The sequence below is a fragment of the Phyllobates terribilis genome, unplaced genomic scaffold (genome assembly GCF_046119375.1).
Source record: "Phyllobates terribilis strain yellow unplaced genomic scaffold, ASM4611937v1 Scaffold_2__4_contigs__length_985480577, whole genome shotgun sequence".
NCBI lineage: Eukaryota > Metazoa > Chordata > Amphibia > Anura > Dendrobatidae > Phyllobates > Phyllobates terribilis.
The window spans coordinates 269,665,284-269,686,240 of NW_027362762.1; the positions used below are offsets into that span (position 1 = coordinate 269,665,284).

General features: G+C 39.4%; 1 protein-coding gene across 3 annotated transcripts in view; it reads right to left on the bottom strand.

Annotated features, from left to right (window-relative positions):
- Window positions 1-10,336: 10,336 nt before the first annotated feature.
- The window catches only part of RBM26 (RNA binding motif protein 26), a 109,537-nt gene continuing 98,916 nt past the window's right edge, over window positions 10,337-20,957 (bottom strand). The window contains exons 19-22 of one of the 3 annotated variants that reach the window (XM_073664088.1): window positions 20,374-20,487; window positions 16,456-17,395; window positions 15,648-15,704; window positions 10,337-12,557 (exon numbers count right to left, since the gene is read on the bottom strand). In XM_073664088.1, coding sequence (XP_073520189.1) covers window positions 17,306-17,395; window positions 20,374-20,487 — 204 coding nt within the window. In that variant the 3' untranslated portion in view covers window positions 10,337-12,557; window positions 15,648-15,704; window positions 16,456-17,305. Of the gene's footprint in view, window positions 12,558-15,647; window positions 15,705-15,846; window positions 17,396-20,373; window positions 20,488-20,957 lie in introns of those variants that run through there. The other 2 variants (XM_073664090.1, XM_073664089.1) reach the window with 2 other exon arrangements.

Genomic DNA, 20,957 nt, shown 5'->3' on the forward strand with positions numbered 1-20,957 from the left:
CCGAAACACACAGCCAGGGCAACTAGGAGTGGCTCCATAAGAAGCATTTCAAGGTCCTGGAGTGGCCTAGCCAGTCTCCAGACCTGAACCCAATAGAAAATATGTGGAGGGAGCTGAAACTTAATGTTGCCTAGCGACAGCCCCAAAACCTGAAAGATCTGAAGAAGATCTGTATGTTCAAAGTTAGTCAAGAACTACAGGAAAAGTCTGACCTCTGTAATTGCAGACAAAGGTTTCTGTACCAAATATTAAGTTGTTTTTCTATTGTATCAAATACTTATTTCATGCAATAAAATGCAAATGAATTATGTAAAAATCATGCAATGTGATTTTCTGAATTTCTTTTAGATTCTCTCGCAGTTGAAGTATAAAAATAAATAAAAATTACTGACCTCTCCATTTTTTGTATGTGAGAGAACTTGCAAAATCGGAAGTGTATCAAATACTTATTTTCGCCACTATATATATACATATATATATATATATATGTATATATATATATATATATATATATATATATATATATATATATATATATACACACACACACACACACACACACATACAGTTGAAACCAGAAGTTTACATATGCTATATAAAAAGACACATATGCATGTTATTCTCAATATCTGACATAAAATTAGAATAAACCTTTCCTGTTTTAGGTCAATTAGGATAACCATAATTTTTAATATTTGTAAAAGAGGACAGAACGCGCTGACACAGAAAAATGAGGATCAAAAAAGCCGAGACTAGGCCTTACCTGGTATGGACCGTACTGGATGAGAAGCTGACTCCGGTGAACGCAGTCTGCTAGTTCCACAGGCACTTAGGTAGGTACGAGAGACAACAGTGTCTCTGAAGACCATGCTGCTCCGGCTTGCTAGAGCAGGCTGGTACCGCGTGATTACGGGCGTTTCACCTGCTCCTGGGACTGTGAAACTGCCCCACAGACACTCCGGTGAGTGTGGGGGGACGTCTGAGATGGTAGGGGCAGGATGGATGTAACTCACTGGATCCGGGGGTTAGTAAAATAGCATATGCTCAACTAGAGCTGGATGAGGGAGACTTGTGGTGCACAGGGACGGATCAGTCCACAAGGTATAGCATGGTGTGCCGGCAGTTCACACCAACGCTAAGTCCTATATGACAGAAAATACCCAAAAGTGACACCATTCTAAAATGGCAACCCTGAAGATGCTCAAAACCACATTCAAAAAGTTTAACTCTTTAGATGCTTCACAGGAATTAATGGAACTTGGAAAGAAAAAATGACCATTTAACTTTTTTTCACAATTTTTTTTACTTCAGATCCAAATTTCTTTATTTTCACAAGAGTAACAGACAGGAGAAAATGGACCCCAAAATTTGTTGTGCAATTTCTCCTGAACATGCGGATACCCCATATGTGGGGAAAAACTACTGTTTGGGAGCTCAGAAGGGATGGAGCGCCATTTCTTTTTAAGGCAAAATTTACTAGAATCATTAGCAGGCACCATGTTACATTTGGAGTGCCCCTGATGTCCCTCAAATGTGTAAACCCACCACAATTGATCTTATTTTGGAAACTAGACCCCTCAAGGAATGTATATAGATGTGTGGTGAGCACCTTGAATCTACAGGTGCTTCACAAAATTTTTACATTGATCTGTCAAAATGAAAAAATATATTTTTCCCACAACATTGTTGTTTAGCCCCAATTTTTTTATTTTCACAAGGAGAGCAGGAGAAAATGGACCTCAAAATTTGTTGTGCAATTTTTCCTGACTACACAGATACCCCGTATGTGGTTGAAAACTACTTTTGAGCCACAGTGCAAAGTTCAGAAGGGAAGAAGCGCCATATTCGGCAGTGAATAAAAAATAATTATATTTTTACCCCCAAAATTTTATTTTAGTCCCAGATTTTACATTTTCACACTGGGAAGTGGGTAAACAGGGCACCAAAATGTGTCCCAAAATTTCTGCTTAATGTAGAAATACCCCATATGTGGCTGTATTGCACTGCTTAGCCACACGGCGAGACCCGGGAGGGACGGAGCACTGTTTTTCTCCTGGAGTGCAGATTTTCTTAGAATAGTTTGCAGACTCCATATACAGAGCCCCTAACTGCTAGAAGAGCATAATCCCCCTCAAGTGACCCAATTTTGGAAATTATACCCCTTTGGGAATTTATCTACAGGTATAGTGACGATTTTGACTCCATGGGTGTTTTCCAGAAACAAGCAGCAATGGATGTTGTTGAGTGAAAATTTAAAACTGCCATTGTAGTGTCCAGTAAGTTGTAGTGCCCAGCTCATGCTTCTGGAGACATGCACCCGTAAATTAGGTGGGCTCTCATCGCTACTTAAATGCCAAACATGTGGATGCTAAATGTGATTTAGGCATAATGAGGCTCAGAAGAGAGGAGGGCATTTGGATGTGGGAGCGCAGAATTTGCTAAATTTCTTTTGGGCAGCAAGGAGCCATTTTGCTTTTCCAGAGCCTTTGTGCTATCAGTAACGTGGAAGCCCCCTATATTTCCGTTAAAAGATAACGGAACAGAGTGGGGACTTGCTTTTTTTGTGTATTGAGTTGAAGCTTTTATTGGGAATATTTTACATCACGTTTGGGATCACATTTATCCTGTGCTCTTTGTTGAGAACTTACTTTGGGGTTCCCATCTAAATCCCCAAGTGACAGGATTCAGATGAAATGCCCGAGGGATTCATTAACTATAATGAGGCAGCAGAGTTACTCTGGACTTGTTTGGCCTCTGTTCAGCGTTTTCCTAATAAATGTACAAAATGATAGGGTTCCACCTGTATTTCAGAGATTTACACGGAAACTCCGATGTAAGCGCTCAGCGTAGAGCGCAGGATAAATGTGAGCAGAGCCATACTGCGATCTTTGGGAGACAGTACAAAAAAATCAACAGCAGAAGAATTGCTTCTTTTTATTTTTTATGCCGTTCCTCATGCATAATAAGTGATTAGGTGACTTTATTCTTCGGGTCAGTGCAATTACAGTGATACCAGATTTATATAATTTTTTTTTATGTTTGGCCACTGTCACACACAAAGTCTCTTTTTATTGCAAACATTTTTGCATCTTCATATTCTGATAGATCATGTGAGGGCTTGTTTTTTGTGGGACGAGTTGACGTTTTTATTGGTACCAGTTTCGGGCCAATTTTTTGATCGCTTTCTATCCTGATTTTTGGAAGGCAGAATGAACAAAAACCAACAATTCAGGAATTGTTTTTATTGTTTTTTTTTTTTTTCTGTGTGTCGTTCCGCGTGTGTTAAAATTGATGAGACATCTTTTTTCTTCGGGTCAATACGATTCCAGTGATACCACATTTATATATTTTTACTTATGTTTTGGCGCTTTTACACAATAAAAAGTACTTTATAGAAAAAATAATTCTTTTTGCATCGCTTTATTCTGAGAGCTATAATTTTTTTTATTTTTCAGCTGATGGAGCTGTGTCGTGGCTTGTTTGTTGCGGGACAAGATGACGTTTTGAAAGATACCTTTTTTTATTTACATTTGTTTTATTCCACTTTTTGTTAGGCAGAATGATTATATAACATTGTTTTTTGCCTTGTTTTTTACGGAGTTCACTGAAGGGGTTAACTAATGGTACAGTTTTATAGGTCAGGTCGTTCCGGACGTGACAATAACAAATGTGTGTACTTTTTTTTTCTATTTTTTCCATAAAAATATATATTTTTTTTTTATATTTTTACAATTTTATTTTTACTTAGGGACTTATATTTACTGGGACTTCCACTTTTTTTCACCTATGAAGCATAGTGTGATAACACCGCATTTAATCTTAATTAACCAGACATAAATTCAGTAGGCCAGGGGACATACGCTATTATCTTTATGTTGACTTTTGAATTTATATGTTTTCTTTGGTTACTCAAGAAACACAGACTATTATTTCTATAAGCCTGAATGTTGACACTTGAGCCGATATTTACTGCAACTTATTGTCTGCTAACTTTGCAAGACAGGGAGGCAGGGTCATAGAACATTGGATGTTTGCTCAATATGTTGACCATTGTGTGGGCCCTGTGGCTTGTTGACCCGCTGAACAAGGAAGGACGAACCATGCAGATCAATTAAATGCTCAAACATTGAAAGTTAAACTTATGTCACCTTCCCCCTGACCTGTAGATGATGACCTGAGTCACAGATATGGATATAAAAAGAGATTTCTATCGTGCTGCAAGAAGAATCAGAGTTAATTGCCAGAGCAACAGCTAGGAAAACATGGCTCCATCAAGAGGGACACATATGTGACTCTACAGGATGTCAGTTTAGGGAAACACGGCACCAGCTGGCAGAACACAGACCTTCTCCATTGAATATCACTGAACCAATTATATACGTTTGGGGAAACAAGGATTGTTACCCTCCAGTCACCTGACCCCAGGGATACATTTGGGGAAACCAGGTTGGGACCCTCCAGTCACCTGGTCCCATGGAGATGTTTGGGGTAGCCTGATTGGGACCCTCCGGTCACCTGGCACCCATAGATATGTTCGGAGGAGCCAGGTTGGGATCCTCCGGCCACCTGGTCCTGTACCTCAATGTATCTCATGTACCTCTGGCACTCAAGGCCAGAAGCGGTGCCCACACCACTCCTGGAAGTTTAACCCACTAAAAGCTGCGATCGATGTCAATCGCAGCATTTAGAAGGCAGGCGATGGAGGGGGCTCCCTGTGACCTCCGATCAGCAGCCCTGCAACGTCATCGTGAGGAGCCGATCGTCGCCATGGTTATTTGATGTCGTCATGATGGCATCCGGGTCACTAGAGCTAGCAAACTTGTCACACCATGCTCAGAGCATGGTGTAACAAGCTTTATGTCAGAGCAGCACTGACAGTTTATAAAGCATTGCAATGCTCGTGCATTGCTGCGCTTTATAAGAGATCAGGGATGTCAAAGTGAAAGTCCCATAGAGGGACTAAGTAAAAAAAAAAGCAAAAAAACGATGCTTTATTATCATAACTCCAAACAAAGTGGAATAAAACGCTATAAAAAAGATGAATGTAAATAAAAATGGTATCGCTGAAAATGACTATACAGCTCCATAAGCAGAAAAACAAAAAAGTTATAACTCTCATAGTAAAGCGATGCAAAAATAATGATTTTTTCTACAAAATAGCTTTTATTGTGTAAAAGCACCAAAACATAAAATATATAAACGTGGTATCATTGTTATTGTACTGATCCGAAGAATAAAGCTGCCTTATCAATTTAACCACACGCGGAACGGCATAAAAAAAAAACAAAAAAAACAGTCCCTGAATTGCTGGTTTATGTTCATTCTGCATCCCAAAAATCGGAATAGAAAGCAATCAAAAAATGTCATGTGATCAAAAATGGTACCAATAAAAACGTCAACTTGTCCCGCAAAAAAACAAGTCCTCACATGACTCTGTTGGCAGAAATATGGAAAAATTATAGCTATCAAAATATGAAGATGCAAAAACTTGTTTTTGCAATAAAAAGTGTCTTTTAGTGTTGTTACAGCAGCCAAACATAAAAAACAGATATAAATCTGGTATCGCTGTAATCGCACCGACCCGAAGAATAAACTCATCTAATCACTTATACCGTATGAGGAACGGCGTTAAAAATAAATTAAACCAATTCTTGACCTACTACTGATTTTTTCATTCTGTCTCCCAAAGATCACCGTAAGGCACGGCTCACATTTATCCTGTGCTCTGCACTAAGCGCATACACTCGGGTTTCAGTGTAAATCTCTGAAAGGCTGTGCCCACGATGCAGAAATGCTTAGGATTTTTTCCTGAGTGTTTCTGCATCTCCCTGGCAGAAAAAAACGCATGCAGATTTAACATGCGTTTACCTGCCAGGGACATGCGGAAATGAAGCGTTCTTCACTGGCATTTCCGCATGCGGGTTGTCAAGCACTTTTCCAAGCGATTTTAGCATCACTTGGAAAGTGCTTGACAACTTGGTCACACTATGAAAACGGCATGGATTTATATAGTGTGACCCGAGAGAATGGTTAAAAATAAAAAAATAAACCTATACTTACCTTCTGATGGCCCCGAGATTTGCTGAGCTCCTGTGCTGGCTGCTGGCAGATCGCGGTTCGCTGTACTGAAAGACCTGCAGTCACATGACTGTGACGTCAGCGCAGGTCCCTCAGTCCTGCGCGATCTGTCGGCAAGCACAGAGGAGTCCGGGGGCCGTCAGAAGGTGAATATAATCTTTATTTTTTAATTTTATTCTTTTTATAAACAGCTTTTAATGGTACCTGGGTGTGGAGGAGTCTCCTGTCCTCCACACCCGGGTACCATCCGCACATTAGAACGCACCAATTACGCAAGTACAGATGCAGTCTTGTGGAATTGGTGCATTGTAATGCAAGTCAATGGCAGCGAAAACGAAGCGCTTCCGCAGAATTAATGGACATGCTGCGGATTTTTGAGCGCAGCATGGGCATTGAAAGTGCGGAATTGCATTGGAGACCATGGGGGAAGGTTTACCAAGCGTTTCCGCTGCGGAAATTCCGCAGCGTAAACGTTTGAAAAATGCATCGTGGGCACACAGCCAAATAAGTGATTCAGAAGGAACCCCGGACGGAAGATTCCTTAGAATGAGGCAAATAGGGACACTGCGGACTCTATCAGGCCTTTGATCTGGCTATCAGGCCTTTGATCTGGCGGTGTCCGTCTTTTTAGGCGTGCATAAAAGTGAGGTCAGCCACAGTTCTCTGCACTTCTGAAATGAAGGAAAACGCTGAACAGAGGCCAGACAGAGTCCAGAGTAACTCTGCTGCCTCATTATAGTGGATTCCTTCAACTCAATCCACAAAAAAAAAGCAAGTTCCCACTCAGGTCTATTATCTGTTAATGGAAATACAGGGGCTTAGTACAAAGGCTCTGGAAAAGTGAAATGGCTCCTTGCCCCTCAAAAGAAATTCAGAGCTTCCAAATCCAAATGTCCCCCTCAATTCTGAGCCTCAGTGTGCCTAACATTTAGCATCCACGTTTGCCATTTCTGTAGTGATGAGAGCTTGCCTAAATTACGGGTGCGTGTCTCCAGGAGGACAAGCTGGGCACTACAATGGCAGTATGCAATTTTCACTCTGCAACATCCACTGCTGCTTATTTCTGGAAAACCCACATTGAGTAAAAATCGTTACTACACTTTTAGATAAATTCCCAAAGGGGTATAATTTCCAAACTGGGGACACTTGATGGGGATTCTGTTCTTCTAGCACTTAGGGGCTCTCTATATGAAGTCTGCAAAATATAAGAGGAAAATCAGTGCTCCAGGAGTCAAATAGCGCTCCATCCCTCCCGAATCTCGCCGTATGGCTAAGCAGTACTGTACAGCTTCATATGGGGTATTTTTACATTCAGTAGAAGTTGTGGGACAAATTTTGGTGCCATTTTTACCCATTTCCCAGTGTGAAAATGTAAAATCTGGGGCTAAAACAAAATTTTGGTAGTTAAAATGTAATTATTTTTTCTTCATTGCCAAATAGTATAACATTCTGTGACACTCCTGTGGTGTCAATATGATCAATGCACCCCTAAATGAATTCATTCAGGTGTAGTTTGTAAAATCGAGTGTTATTGGGGGTTCTGTTGCGCTGGCATCTCAGGGGCTCTATCAATGTGACATAGCACGCTCAAACCAGTCCAGCAAAATCTGACTCCAAGCTTTGCACTGTGCCTCAAAAGTACTTTTCGACTACATATGGGGTATCTGAGTATGCAGTACAAATTTTATGGTCCATTTTGTCGTTACCCTTGTGAACATGCAAACTTTGGAGCTAAAACAACATTATTGTGGGGAAATTTTTTTTTTTTTTTTTTTTCACGGAAGCACCTGGGGGTTCAAGGTGCTCACCACACATTAGATAAGTTCCTTGAAGGGTCTAATTTCCAAAATGGTGTCACTTGTTGGGAGTTTCCACTGTTTAGGCACATCAGGGGCTCTCTAAACGTGACATCTGCTGATTCCAGCAAATTTTTAATTCAAAAAGTCAAATGGCGCTCCTACCCTTCCTTCACACATGGGGTATCGGCTTACTCAGGAGAAATTGCACAACAAATTGTATGGTGCAATTTCTCCTGTTATGCTTGTGAAAATAAAAAAAATTGGATCTGAAGTAAAATTTTAGTAAAAAAAAAAAAAAATGATGTTAGTTTTTTCCTTCGACATTCAATTAATTCCTGTGAAGCACCTAAAAGGTTAATCAACTTATTGAATGTGGTTTTGAGCACCTTGAGGGGTACAATTTTTAGAATTTTGTCACTTTTTGGTATTTTCTGTCATATAGACCCCTAAGAGTCACTTAAAATGTGATGTGGTCGCCAAATAAATGGTTTTGTAAATTTTGTTGTAAAAATGAGAAATGGCTGATCAACTTTTACCCTTACTACTTCCTAACAAAAATAGAATTATGCTTCAAAAATTGTGCTGATGTAAAGTAGACATGTGGTAAATGTTTTGTGTGACATAACTCTGGTTTAAGAGCATAAAAATTAAAAAGTTTGATAATTGCCTAATTTCCAATTTTTTCACAAATAAAAGCAAGTCATAAACTAATTTTACCACTATCATGAAGAAGTACAATGTGTCACAAAAAAAAACCACCTCAGAATCAGTGGGATCCGTTGAAGCGTTCCAGAGTTGTTACCTCAAAGTGACAGTGGTCAGAATTGTAAAATTTGGCCCGGTCATGGGTGAAAACAGTCTCGGGGGCAAAGGGGTTAGAGAGTAACAATCACTATTATTTTTATTTCATAAATAAATAGTTCAGGTGAAAATAACCAACTTTGTAATATAACTTAGAGAAATCTGCTTCTTTCTCCCCCAGAACTGATCACTCATTCTCAAAATTCTCAATTCCTGGGTAAAATCCATATTCACTGAAAACAAATTGTTACATTACTGAGATAGGAGATGATGCACTTCTTTCCTTTTATACCTTTTCTCTGATTGTTCCTCACCTGATTTTGGATCCCACTCCTGAGAAAAAATACCGACCCAATACTGACCAAATACTGATAGTGGGGCCATGGCCTTAGCCATTAAAAGGTATCAAACCACTGAGGACTCAAATCTTAACATTGTTCTGGAGGAATTTTCACCCAATATTGCTTAAGATTTATTGAGGTATTGGTTTATGCACAGCTGTAAAGTCCGGTTGCAGCATTTCAAGATCATGTTAACAAACATCTCAATCAGTAAACTGCCCAAAACTTCTGTTTTATGGTGGCAGTCACAATTACTGATAAACAATTAATTAAGGGCTGCCACTTACACTCTTAATTCCGATGGAAGCAGCAAGGGTGTACTTAAATTGGTTGTCCACTACTTTTAATATCTGGCCATTCTATTTTTATGTTGAAAATTAGAATCTTTGTAAATACCTTGCTTTGCAGTTACTGCCTGTGCGCGGCGCTATCGCTGGCCACTCACAGGTATCGCGTGACCCCCTGCTGATGTCACCTCAAGTGAGGCGTGACATCAGTGACGCGGTCCCCGCGTTGGATGCTGGGTGTGATGCACGGGGTGACCCCGCCCACAACCTCGCGCTTTCCCAATGAATGAGAGGGAGAGCGCTCTGTGGATACAGGGTGTGACATGGGGAGGGGGAGTAACCCCCTCCCACAGCCCACCAGCCACCGTGGAACGCAGAAGTCAGTCACCCCCAGCTGCAGCCGGAACTTGACGTGACATCAGCAGATGTCAGAGTCGGCTGCAGCCGGGGGTCACGTGATGCCTGTGAGTGGTCAGCGATAGCGTCACTCACAGGCAGCAACTGCAAAGCAAGGTATTTATAAAGTTACTTATTTTCAACATAAAAATAGAATGGCCTATTATTAATAGTAGTGGACAACCCTTTTAAATTTTCCTCAAACGGCTTCTGCATTTTGTCTTAGTTTTTGTATTTTTATTATAGTATGACATTTGTTATGTGTTATTTGAGTTTGTATTTACCTCATTTCAAGATCTTCTAAAAGGACCTTTTTTATGACCTGGTATGTAAAGCCACAGAATTCAGGGTTCAAACATGTCTGGGATCAGGTTCCAAATATGCTCACCCACCTTTTATTGAGCTCTCTCAGCGGACGCCTAATAAGCCTACAACTGGGTCAATGTTTTGTGCTGGCTAGTTATAACAACACTCATCATAAATTGACATTTACAGGTCATATTTTGCAACTCTAAAACTTTTCTTCTTCACAAACCTAAACGTACAAGAAAAAAAAAAGAAACAACACTCTTTGGGGGTGGGAAAAAAATACTTTTATTTGGTTAGGAAAAATGTGAAAAGCAACAAACAAAAAAATGTTTAAAACATTAAAACAGACATCTGCTTTTATTTTCATGTTTTGTTTGGTACAGAAATGTACCTGTATAATGTGCAACTTGATTTAATGTGGTTAACAATTTTTATTGCATACCTGAAAGAAACTTTTGTGCAGATTTTTGGAGGAAGTATTCCATTCCATACAATAATTGTAGCTTATCCACAAAATGGTAAATATGGACATTGGTAATAATATTGTCAGTCATGCTGCATTTAAAAAAAAAGTCTGCTGACACACTAGTTGGTCCTCAGCTAAGTTTTAACTGTCTTTGTTGCCCTTTGTCTTTTCATTTGACAATTCTAGAAAAGCAGACTCTGCGCACAATTCAGAGATGTGCATTTCCTAAAATAAAACCATACCCTGGTGATTATCTGAGCAGATCTCACCATTAGGCCACGGCCCCACTATCAGTATTTGGTCAGTATTTTTTCTCAGGAGTGGGAGCCAAAATCAGATAAGGAACAATCAGAGAAAAGGTATAATGAAATCAAGTCACCAATTCTGCATTTATCACCCACTCCTGAGAAAAAATACTGACCAAATACTGATAGTGTTTAGTGGCCTAAAGATCACAACATAAATGACAGGGTTAAGGTGTTAGGCTGTCATAAAAGGGACAGAGAACCATCATAATGTATAAAAGGTTGCTACAAAAGCATTATAAATATATTGTGTGATTTCCATACATTAAAAGCTCCCTTCCTTAGGAGGGAAAAACCGGAGATTGTTTCTACAATAAGGACCTATGGTACGTACAACCGATTGTCCAATATGAACAGTTAATACAAACATGACAAGTTAAAGGATCTTAAGACAAAACATTTAGATAATTAACACACAGATCAGTGTGCTCAGAACTCCAGTGCAAATGTATGCAGGAAGCCACACATGCATGATTACCTCCATTCATAGTGGATGGTAACAGAACCAGGACCCCATTCCTGAGTTAGATGAGGGTCTATTGGGCATTTATAGTATATCCTTGGGTATGCCATAAATGTCTCAAAAGGGAAAACTCCTCTAAAAGGCACTATATCATAAGAGTACTTTGATTGATGTAGAGTTGCATGTAAGTTATTGTTAAGTGCAAGCAGCCATTCCAGGCTGTGGATAGGATGTCAACAATGTACAAATACATCATGGTTGAATGAATAAAAAAAAAAAAAAAAAAACTCAAAAAGGTGTTGCTTTCATATGTTCACTTCTTTAGGTTTTTGAGTGGAATAAAAAAGTTTAATTTATATAAAAAATAAAAAAAAAATCACGCTCCCAAAAAAGTATGCGCCTCCTTGTTCCATGGCAATAGCAGAAAGACAAACAGTGCACCATTTAAGTCAGTGCCATTTCTGGGTGGGACAACTAGTTGCTGAATCCCCGCCGATGTTGCATTCACAACCCATCCAGTGGACTGGAATATCCTTTAAGATGTTTTTTTTGGGGGGGGGGGATCCAATTTTTACTATGCAACTATTTTATAGAAGCCCAGCTACATTCAAAGTTATCACCCACTTGAGTTGTATACCTGATAAAAAAAAAAGCTGCACATGAAACACTATGTTCATATTTTCTGAACATGTATACCTATGCATTTAATGTGTGCATATGTACGGCTTCATTAGCCCACTGAAGAACAATGTCTTGGATGTATACAATGTGTTTAACCTCCTTAATTAAGGCACTTTTCTGTGTATCAGATAAGTATTCTTTACTTGATCTCGTCTTCCTAAAATATCAGTGTACACACACTCCTATTCCTAAAGATCTAACTGATTTATACTTCCTTCATAGCGTGCTTGGCTGTATACTGCACACCTGAGCTTTAAATAGTACCACCACCAGGCTGGGGCTGCCCATTATATTTAAGAGAAGAATTTGCTGCCTTAGAAAGGTGTTTTATTCTAAATATCACCTTTTGGCAATACTAAGGAAATCCTGAAAACATGACCTGTTGGTGGGCCTTGAGGACTGGAGTTGGGGAACACTGCTCTAAGTGATAAAGATACACATGTGAATTGTTTAAGTGATATGCATTGCTGCATTGAGGACTGCAGAGAAAGTAGGAATGAAATATGTATATTTTTTTTAACTAACATACAGGTCCCTTGTGTCAGACAACATGGAAAGTCAACTGTTTAATAGTGCAAATGTGTATGCTGCTAGTGGTTTTATGGAATACCATCAAAACAGGAGGGTCAACCTGCAAGAGAGAAAAAAGTGGAGAATTAAATATTAGATAAATATTTATCTATGGATAAAAATAATTATATATATCTATATATATAGATATCTATATATATCTATAGATATATCTAGATATAGATATACAGAGTGGTCCAAAAGTAGGTGGCCAGAAAATAATAACATTTATTTTGATTTATGTATAAAATTATATTTACTAACACAAGCATAACATTGACAATTAAATTTTATTCTGAACAATAATACAAAAGCCCTTAAATTTTATCAACGCAGGTGCTCAAACTGTTTTCCATTACAATTTGCACAGCTTTGAAGTCTGCCTCTTACGCTTCGACAAACTTTTTTGCACAAGTCTCTTTGGGTATTAATTTCTTGAAATGCATCTCTTATGTAATTTTTCAAATCACTGACACTTTTTGGTTTTCGACTATAAACTTTGTGAGGAATGAAAAGTGAAATCTGATTGGACGCTAAGGGCAACTGAGCCAGTTTCACTTTACACCATGTTTGATAAATCTCCCCCTTCATAACCTTATTACACTTCCTGTCCACCTACTTTTGGACCACCCTGTGTATATATATATATATATATATATACATACATACATATACACACACACACACATATACATACATATACACACACACACATATATATATATATATATATATATATATATATATATATATACAGTGGTTGCCAAAAGTATTGGCACCCCTGCAATTCTGTCAGATAATACTCAGTTTCTTCCTGAAAATGATTTCAATCACAAATTCTTTGGTCTTCTTAACTTCATTTAATTTGCTTGCAAGGAAAAAACACAAAAGAGAATGAAGCAAAAATCAAATCATTGATCATTTCACACAAAACTCCAAAAATGGGCCGGACAAAAGTATTGGCACCCTCAACCTAATACTTGGTTGCACAACCTTTAGCCAAAATAACTGCGAACAACCGCTTCCGGTAACCATCAATGAGTTTCTTACAATGCTCTGCTGGAATTGTAGACCATTCTTCTTTTGCAAACTGCTCCAGGTCCCTGATATTTGAAGGTTGCCTTCTCCAAACTGCCATTTTGAGATCTCTCCACAGGTGTTCTAAGGGATTCAGGTCTGGACTCATTGCTGGCCACCTTAGGAGTCTCCAGTGCTTTCTCTCAAACCATTTTATAGTGCTTTTGGAAGTGTGTTTTGGGTCATTGTCCTGCTGGAAGACCCATGACCTCTGAGGGAGACCCAGCTTTCTCACACTGGGCCCTACATTATGCTGCAAAATTTGTTGGTAGTCTTCAGACTTCATAATGCCATGCACATGGTCAAGCAGTCCAGTGCCAGAGGCAGCAAAGCAACCCCAAAACATCAGGGAACCTCTGCCATGTTTGACTATGGGGACCGTGTTCTTTTCTTTGAATGCCTCTTTTTTTTCCTGTACACTCTATGTTGATGCTTTTTCCCAAAAAGCTCTACTTTTGTCTCATCTGACCAGAGAACATTCTTCCAAAACATTTTAGGCTTTCTCAGGTAAGTTTTGGCAAACTCCAGCCTGGCTTTTTTATGTCTCGGGGTAAGAAGTGGGGTCTTCCTGGGTATCCTACCATACAGTCCTTTTTCATTCAGACGCCATCGGATAGTACGGGTTGACACTGTTGTACCCTCGGACTGCAGGGCAGCTTGAACTTGTTTGGATGTTAGTCGAGGTTCTTTATGCACCATAAGCACAATCTTGCGTTGAAATCTCTCATCAATTTTTCTTTTCCGTCCACATCTAGGGAGGTTAGACACAGTGCCATGGGCTTTAAACTTCTTGATGACACTGCGCACGGAAGACACAGGAACATTCAGGTCTTTGGAGATGGACTTGTAGCCTTGAGATTGCTCATGCTTCCTCACAATTTGGTTTCTCAAGTCCTCAGACAGTTCTTTGGTCTTCTTTCTTTTCTCCATGCTCAATGTGGTACACACAAGGACACAGGACAGAGGTTGAGTCAACTTTAATCCATGTTAACTGGCTGCAAGTGTGATTTAGTTATTGCCAACACCTGTTAGGTGCTACAGGTAAGTTACAGGTGCTGTTAATTACACGAATTAGAGAAGCATCACATGATTTTTCAAACAGTGCCAATAATTTTGTCCACCCCCTTTTTTAGGTTTGGTGTGGAATTATATCCAATTTGGCTTTAGGACAATTCTTTTTGTGTTTTTTCATTGAAGACAAATTAAATGAAGATAATAATACCAAAGAATTTGTGATTGCAATCATTTTCAGGAAGAAACTGAGTATTATCTGACAGAATTGCAGGGGTGCCAATACTTTTGGCCACCACTGTATATATATCTATCTATATCTATATACACATATATCTATATACACATATATATATATATATACACACACACACACCGTATATATATATATATATATATATATATATATATATATATATATATATATATATATATATATATATTCTTCTTCTTGGGTGTACGGTCACACATTTAGTCTACCTATGCTGTTCAGCAAAGAAAACTTTTTAGCTGTAGCCATGTTTGATAGAGAACATTATGCTTAGAGAACCCAACATCAGTTCCCATCCTAGCACTATTCTTTCTTGCATCACTACAAAAAAAAAAGAAAGTCTCTGTATTACAAGTTCATCAGCTATGAGCTGGTCTCCCTTACCAACAAGAAGCTTTGAAGATTTTGGAAAGTCTTAATTTGTGGCTGTCAATTTAAATTGTGTAATGCATAAATGCGCTGGACGCTCACCCCATATTCAGCCATATGTCCTCATGGGTTTTAAATGTATACTTTGAGAAATATAACTTGAGATTCTCAAAACAGGACACAGACAAGGAAAAAGGAATGCATAATCCATGCCCACATTCATCCAAACTAGATGAACGTTGGCCAAAACGCCAGATTCGGCCAGAATGTTTATGGGGCCTCTCAACTATTTTGGGGAAATCGGTAGATATTGCTGTCTGCTGAATGTTTGGCTGATAGATTTCTAACATGTATGGACAGACTTTAAAAAAAAAAAAAACAATGCAAAAATATAATACAAAATATCAGTGAAGTACACATTACCTTTTTTTGGAGAGAGTACATGCAGCAGACCATGTATTAAGACTATAAGTCGAAAATCTACAAGTGAAAAGAACATTTGGATGTCACATTCCTGATGGTCTTCGTAAGTAGCATCCCAAATTTTTACTTCTAGTTTTAACATGCCATTCCCGATGCTATATTAAAAAAAAAACAGCAGGGGGGGGGGGCTTGATAGATGATATATCTAGAGGGAAAACAGTCAGATGATCTGAAGATTTGAGTATGTTAGAAACTTCTAACGTTATTTTTATATTTCAGGCGAAACTAATCATCTTCCCTTGGTTATGAAAAGGTGGCCCTGGACTGAGACTGATGTGCAGTATTAACATGAAAACTGGTAGCGTAGGGCAAGTCCCAAACACTGAGATGGCAATATGTCACAGTGGTGCGACTGCCTGATAAGATGTCTCTGATGATCGTGGAGTAAGTTATTAAAAACGAATACCAGTTTATACTTGGCGATAAAATCTGACCCAGTGACGTAATCCTTAGTCAAGCATACAAAATATCAAATCTCCTGCCTCCCAGAAAAAGACATCCTTTCTGAAGGACAATTTATTTATAAGGAACCAGAAAGCACTATTTTCTGTACTTTCCTTGCCCTGGAAGTAGGGAGAAAGTAACCATAAGGAAATATTAGGCAACATCTTCCTTTGAGTTAGCAGTTTATCAGTTTAGTAATATGGAGGTGTGGAGAGGAGAGATCATCTATTTGACACGGACAGTTTTTATCTAACATGTTCCCATTAAATACTCAAAGTTGATAAATCACAAAGAAGTTACTCACCAACACCTTGTTTTCTTCTTTCGGTCTCGTTTTCCTCTGTTCGGGTGGATTGTGGCCGTACATTACACGTCTCTGCCTCAGAGCAGGCACTAGGTCACGATATCAAGACTACGTACTTTGCAGATCAGAAAATGTTGCACATGGAAATTCAGAGGTTTAATTCATCATAACAGCATAAACTCTTTACAGCTAAAACAACTGGAATGGTTAGTTATTTTTTCTTTTTTTTTCTTCTATATTTTCTTTTTTTGCCATTTGATTTGTCAACAGAGTTGGATATTTATTATTGTTTTCGTCTTTCTTGGACCATTCCACTTTATTTTTTTTTTTTACATACTTAAGTCACACGGACTTATTTGCAAAGCATTTGTACAATGTTATTAAAACCCAATACATAAATTACGTACACAAAGTGAGCTGAACAAAAAGGCTACTACATAGTAAAGCCTACACTATGCATTATGAATACATAACAACTGAGAGATCATGGTTAGCCGTCATCTACTCATGTCAGAAAACATTTATAGATTTTAAAGCAAACTCTTTTCTTAGGGAAAAATTTACTTGCATTTCACAAGGTCCTTAAATTAAAAAATAAACTAAATTGTACACTCGGCAAAGTGTATGTAATAAAACCATTGCATATGTGTCTATGATGATGCGTTATGCAATCATTTACTGAAATGTGACAACTACAGAAGGCTTTCCAGTCTGAAGTTAGCTGTTCAAACCAATTGTCCAGCATCTCCTAGCACACAGAAATGCAGGGAAAACATCCCACAGAAAAGAACCTTAGTTCTACTAAACATCAGTCCAGATATCGAGAGCTCAATCAGGAAGGCCAGGGAAATCATCTTCTCCAAGAACGAGACTCATTTTCTTCTTCCTCCTCATCATCATCCTGCAGCAAAGAGTCGTCCACAGCAGTCTCTTCTGTAAACTGCAAAGTAAAAAAACAAAAACCTCTTATGTGAGTGTGTTTCTAAGAAAGCTCAGTGACCCCGCTATAGCTTCTATTGGGTCTGTCATCCAACCTATTCATGCCGATTAACCCTTGTTCCCTCACCGCGGTCTTGCTCAGCATTTGGGACAGTTGTACCACAATTACAGTAGGGGGCAATAATGGCCATTACCAGAAATCTATGATGCCATTAGAAAGTGAACCAACATCTTTAATACTGAAAACCGTTTAAAATTACTCCGCAGGACAAACTCTTTTTTAAAATTAATCAGCCAACTTTTCTAATAGAATTAAACTTTCCTTTATTATAAAATCATGCCTAAATATTAAGCAAACCTCAAGTCCATAGAGAGCGTACAAGAACCCCAACCCAACACCACCCTCACCACTAAGCACAAAAAATTAGACATATTTTCAAGAGACCTTCCAAACTTCACCAATTTGTAATCATTTTCAATCATATTTCCTTTAAAATGAGTCTTTCCAGAGCAGATCATATCACTTACTCATGGTTTCCACTGGATCACTTGTGGCATAGTTTGCGGACACTGAATATGTCTACAACATATTCACTATATTACCTCAGTTTTTGTTGTTGCCTTGAACATTGTAGTCTTCCATTGTTCCCATATATAATAAAGTAGACAAAGAGCTACTATGACCCAAATTATCTCTAAGTGCAGACATAACACCCACCCAAAGGAATCTTCATTTCCTGCATTGTTAAAGAAGATGCAGAAGGTTTTGGGCATTTGAGTTGTCCTGCTTTTTAATCTTATGTAAGAATTTGGGGGTATAATGTTTTCTAGTTTGCTTTATGCAAAATTTCTTTAAGTGGGTTGTGGAGATATAAGTCCATCCACTCTAACACTGTGTAGTCCTAATGGTCTCCATTTTTTACATAGTACCCCTTAAGCTCCTTTACTAATCTTAGCTTTATAATATGTTCTAACATTTCAGTTATTACTTTATTAGTGCAGCTCTCCCAACTAAGAGCAGGGGAAGTTGTAAATAGCTAAATGTGCCCCAGTGTACAGGAGTCTGACCACATGGGAAACAGCTAGTATATTACATGGGCAGCTGATCATGTACATGGAGACAACCATATCCATGATCGATTGCCTAAAGCCTTCTTCAAAACTACATTTCAGGTGCAAACACACTGTATATGCTTATGACGTATACTCCTGACACTATAAAAAAAGAAATAAAAGAAAATGTATATACACTGCTCAAAAAAATAAAGGGAACACTCAAATAACACATCCTAGATCTGAATGAATGAAATGTTCTCATTGAATACTTTGTTCTGTACAAAGTTGAATGTGCTGACAACAAAATCACACAAAAATCATCAATGGAAATCAAATTTATCAACCAATGGAGGCCTGGATTTGGAGTCACCCCCAAATTTAAAGTGGAAAAACACACTACAGGCTGATCCAACTTTGATGTAATGTCCTTAAAACAAGTCAAAATGAGGCTCAGTATTGTGTGTGGCCTCCACGTGCCTGTATGACCTCCCTACAACGCCTGGGCATGCTCCTGATGAGGTTGCAGATGGTCTCCTGTGGGATCTCCTCCCAGACCTGGACTAAAGCATCCGCCAACTCCTGGACAGTCTGTGGTGCAACGTGACGTCGGTGGATGGAGCGAGACATGATGTCCCAGATGTGCTCAATCGGATTCAGGTCTGGGGAACGGACGGGCCAGTCCATAGTTTCAATGCCTTCATCTTGCAGGAACTGCTGACACACTCCAGCCACATGAGGTCTGACATTGTCCTGCATTAGGAGGAACCCAGGGCCAACCGCACCAACATATGGTCTCACAAGGGGTCTGAGGATCTCATCTCGGTACCTAATGGCAGTCAGGCTACCTCTAGCGAGCACATGGAGGTCTGTGCGGCCCTCCAAAGAAATGCCACCCCACACCATTACTGACCCACTGCCAAACCGGTTATGCTGAAGGATGTTGCAGCCAGCAGATCGCTCTCCACGGCGTCTCCAGACTCTGTCACATGTGATCAGTGTGAACCTGCTTTCATCTGTGAAGAGCACGGGGCGCCAGTGGCGACTTTGCCAATCCTGGTGTTCTGTGGCAAATGCCAAGTGTCCTGCACGGTGTTGGGCTGTGAGCAAAACCTCCATCTGTGGACATCGTGCCCTCATGGAGTCGGTTTCTAACCGTTTGTGCAGACACATGCACATTTGTGGCCTGCTGGAGGTCATTTTGCAGGGCTCTGGCAGTGCTCCTCCTGTTCCTCCTTGTACAAAGGCGGAGGTAGAGGTCCTGCTGCTGGGTTGTTGCCTTCCTACGGCCCCCTCTACGTCTACTGGTGTACTGGCCTGTCTCCTGGTAGCGCCTCCAGCCTCTGGACACTACGCTGACAGACACAGCAAACCTTCTTGCCACAGCTCGCATTGATGTGCCATCCTGGATGAGCTGCACTACCTGAGCAACTCCTGTGGGTTGTAAAGTCCGTCTCATGCTACCACAAGTGTGAAAGCACAGCCAACATTCAAAGGTGACCAAAACATCAGCCAGAAAGCATTAGTTCTGAGATGTGGTCCCCACCTGCAGAACCACTCCTTTATTGAGTGTGCCTTGATAATTGGCAATAATTTCCATCTATTGTCTATTCCATTTGCACAACAGCATGCAAAATTGATTGTCAATCAGTGTTGTTTCCTAAGTGGACAGTTTAATTTCACAGAAGGTTGATTTACTTGGAGTTATATTCTGTTTAAGTGCTCCCTTTATTTTTTTGAGCATTGTGTATAATATATATATATATATATATATATATATTTCTATTTCACACACAGCGGAGTATGTTCTTGTGGTGGTCTTCTGTGTAGGAGAGCACAGACTGCTATGTACATGTATATTGCATAAAAACCACAAGTGATTCGCATGTAAGGTATCCTTGGAAGAGGTCATTGTAAAAGACTTACTTCTTCCTCTTCTGGCTCTACATCTTCCACTTCTGTGATACTTGGGCTTGTTATTGGTTTACTCCAAGCTAGTTTTAAGTTCTGTTCCTTGAAATGAGCTCCATGGATTGCAGCCTAAATTATCACATAAACAGAAGGAATAGTCAAGGGTAGGAAACATGCACTTCACAAGATGAATGTATACATACTGGTTTCTAAAGGATAAAATCTGGTTTTAAGAAGAAACCGGATGCTTTTGTGACATATCGTGTAAACACATGAGCGGCAGCACCCGGATAACCAGGACAGATTAATACAGCACTTATTTGCAATAAAAAAGGCAAAATGGGAAAGGAATCAGCAGTGTGACCTGCGGTTCCTGGAAAGACAAATAACCTTTGAAGAACAGCCTGGGTAATTGAAAACTGAGGAGAGGTAGTATTAAAGTACTCAGATCTTGCTCGGTGCCAGCTGCACAAAGCGGCTGCTTTGGAAATTGTATGCTCAAATTAAAGTAACATGAAGCAACATAAATCAGTGTTAGCAACATACCCAAATAACCGGGACAGTCAGCCAAGATTTATAGCATGCTCCTAAAGTACAGC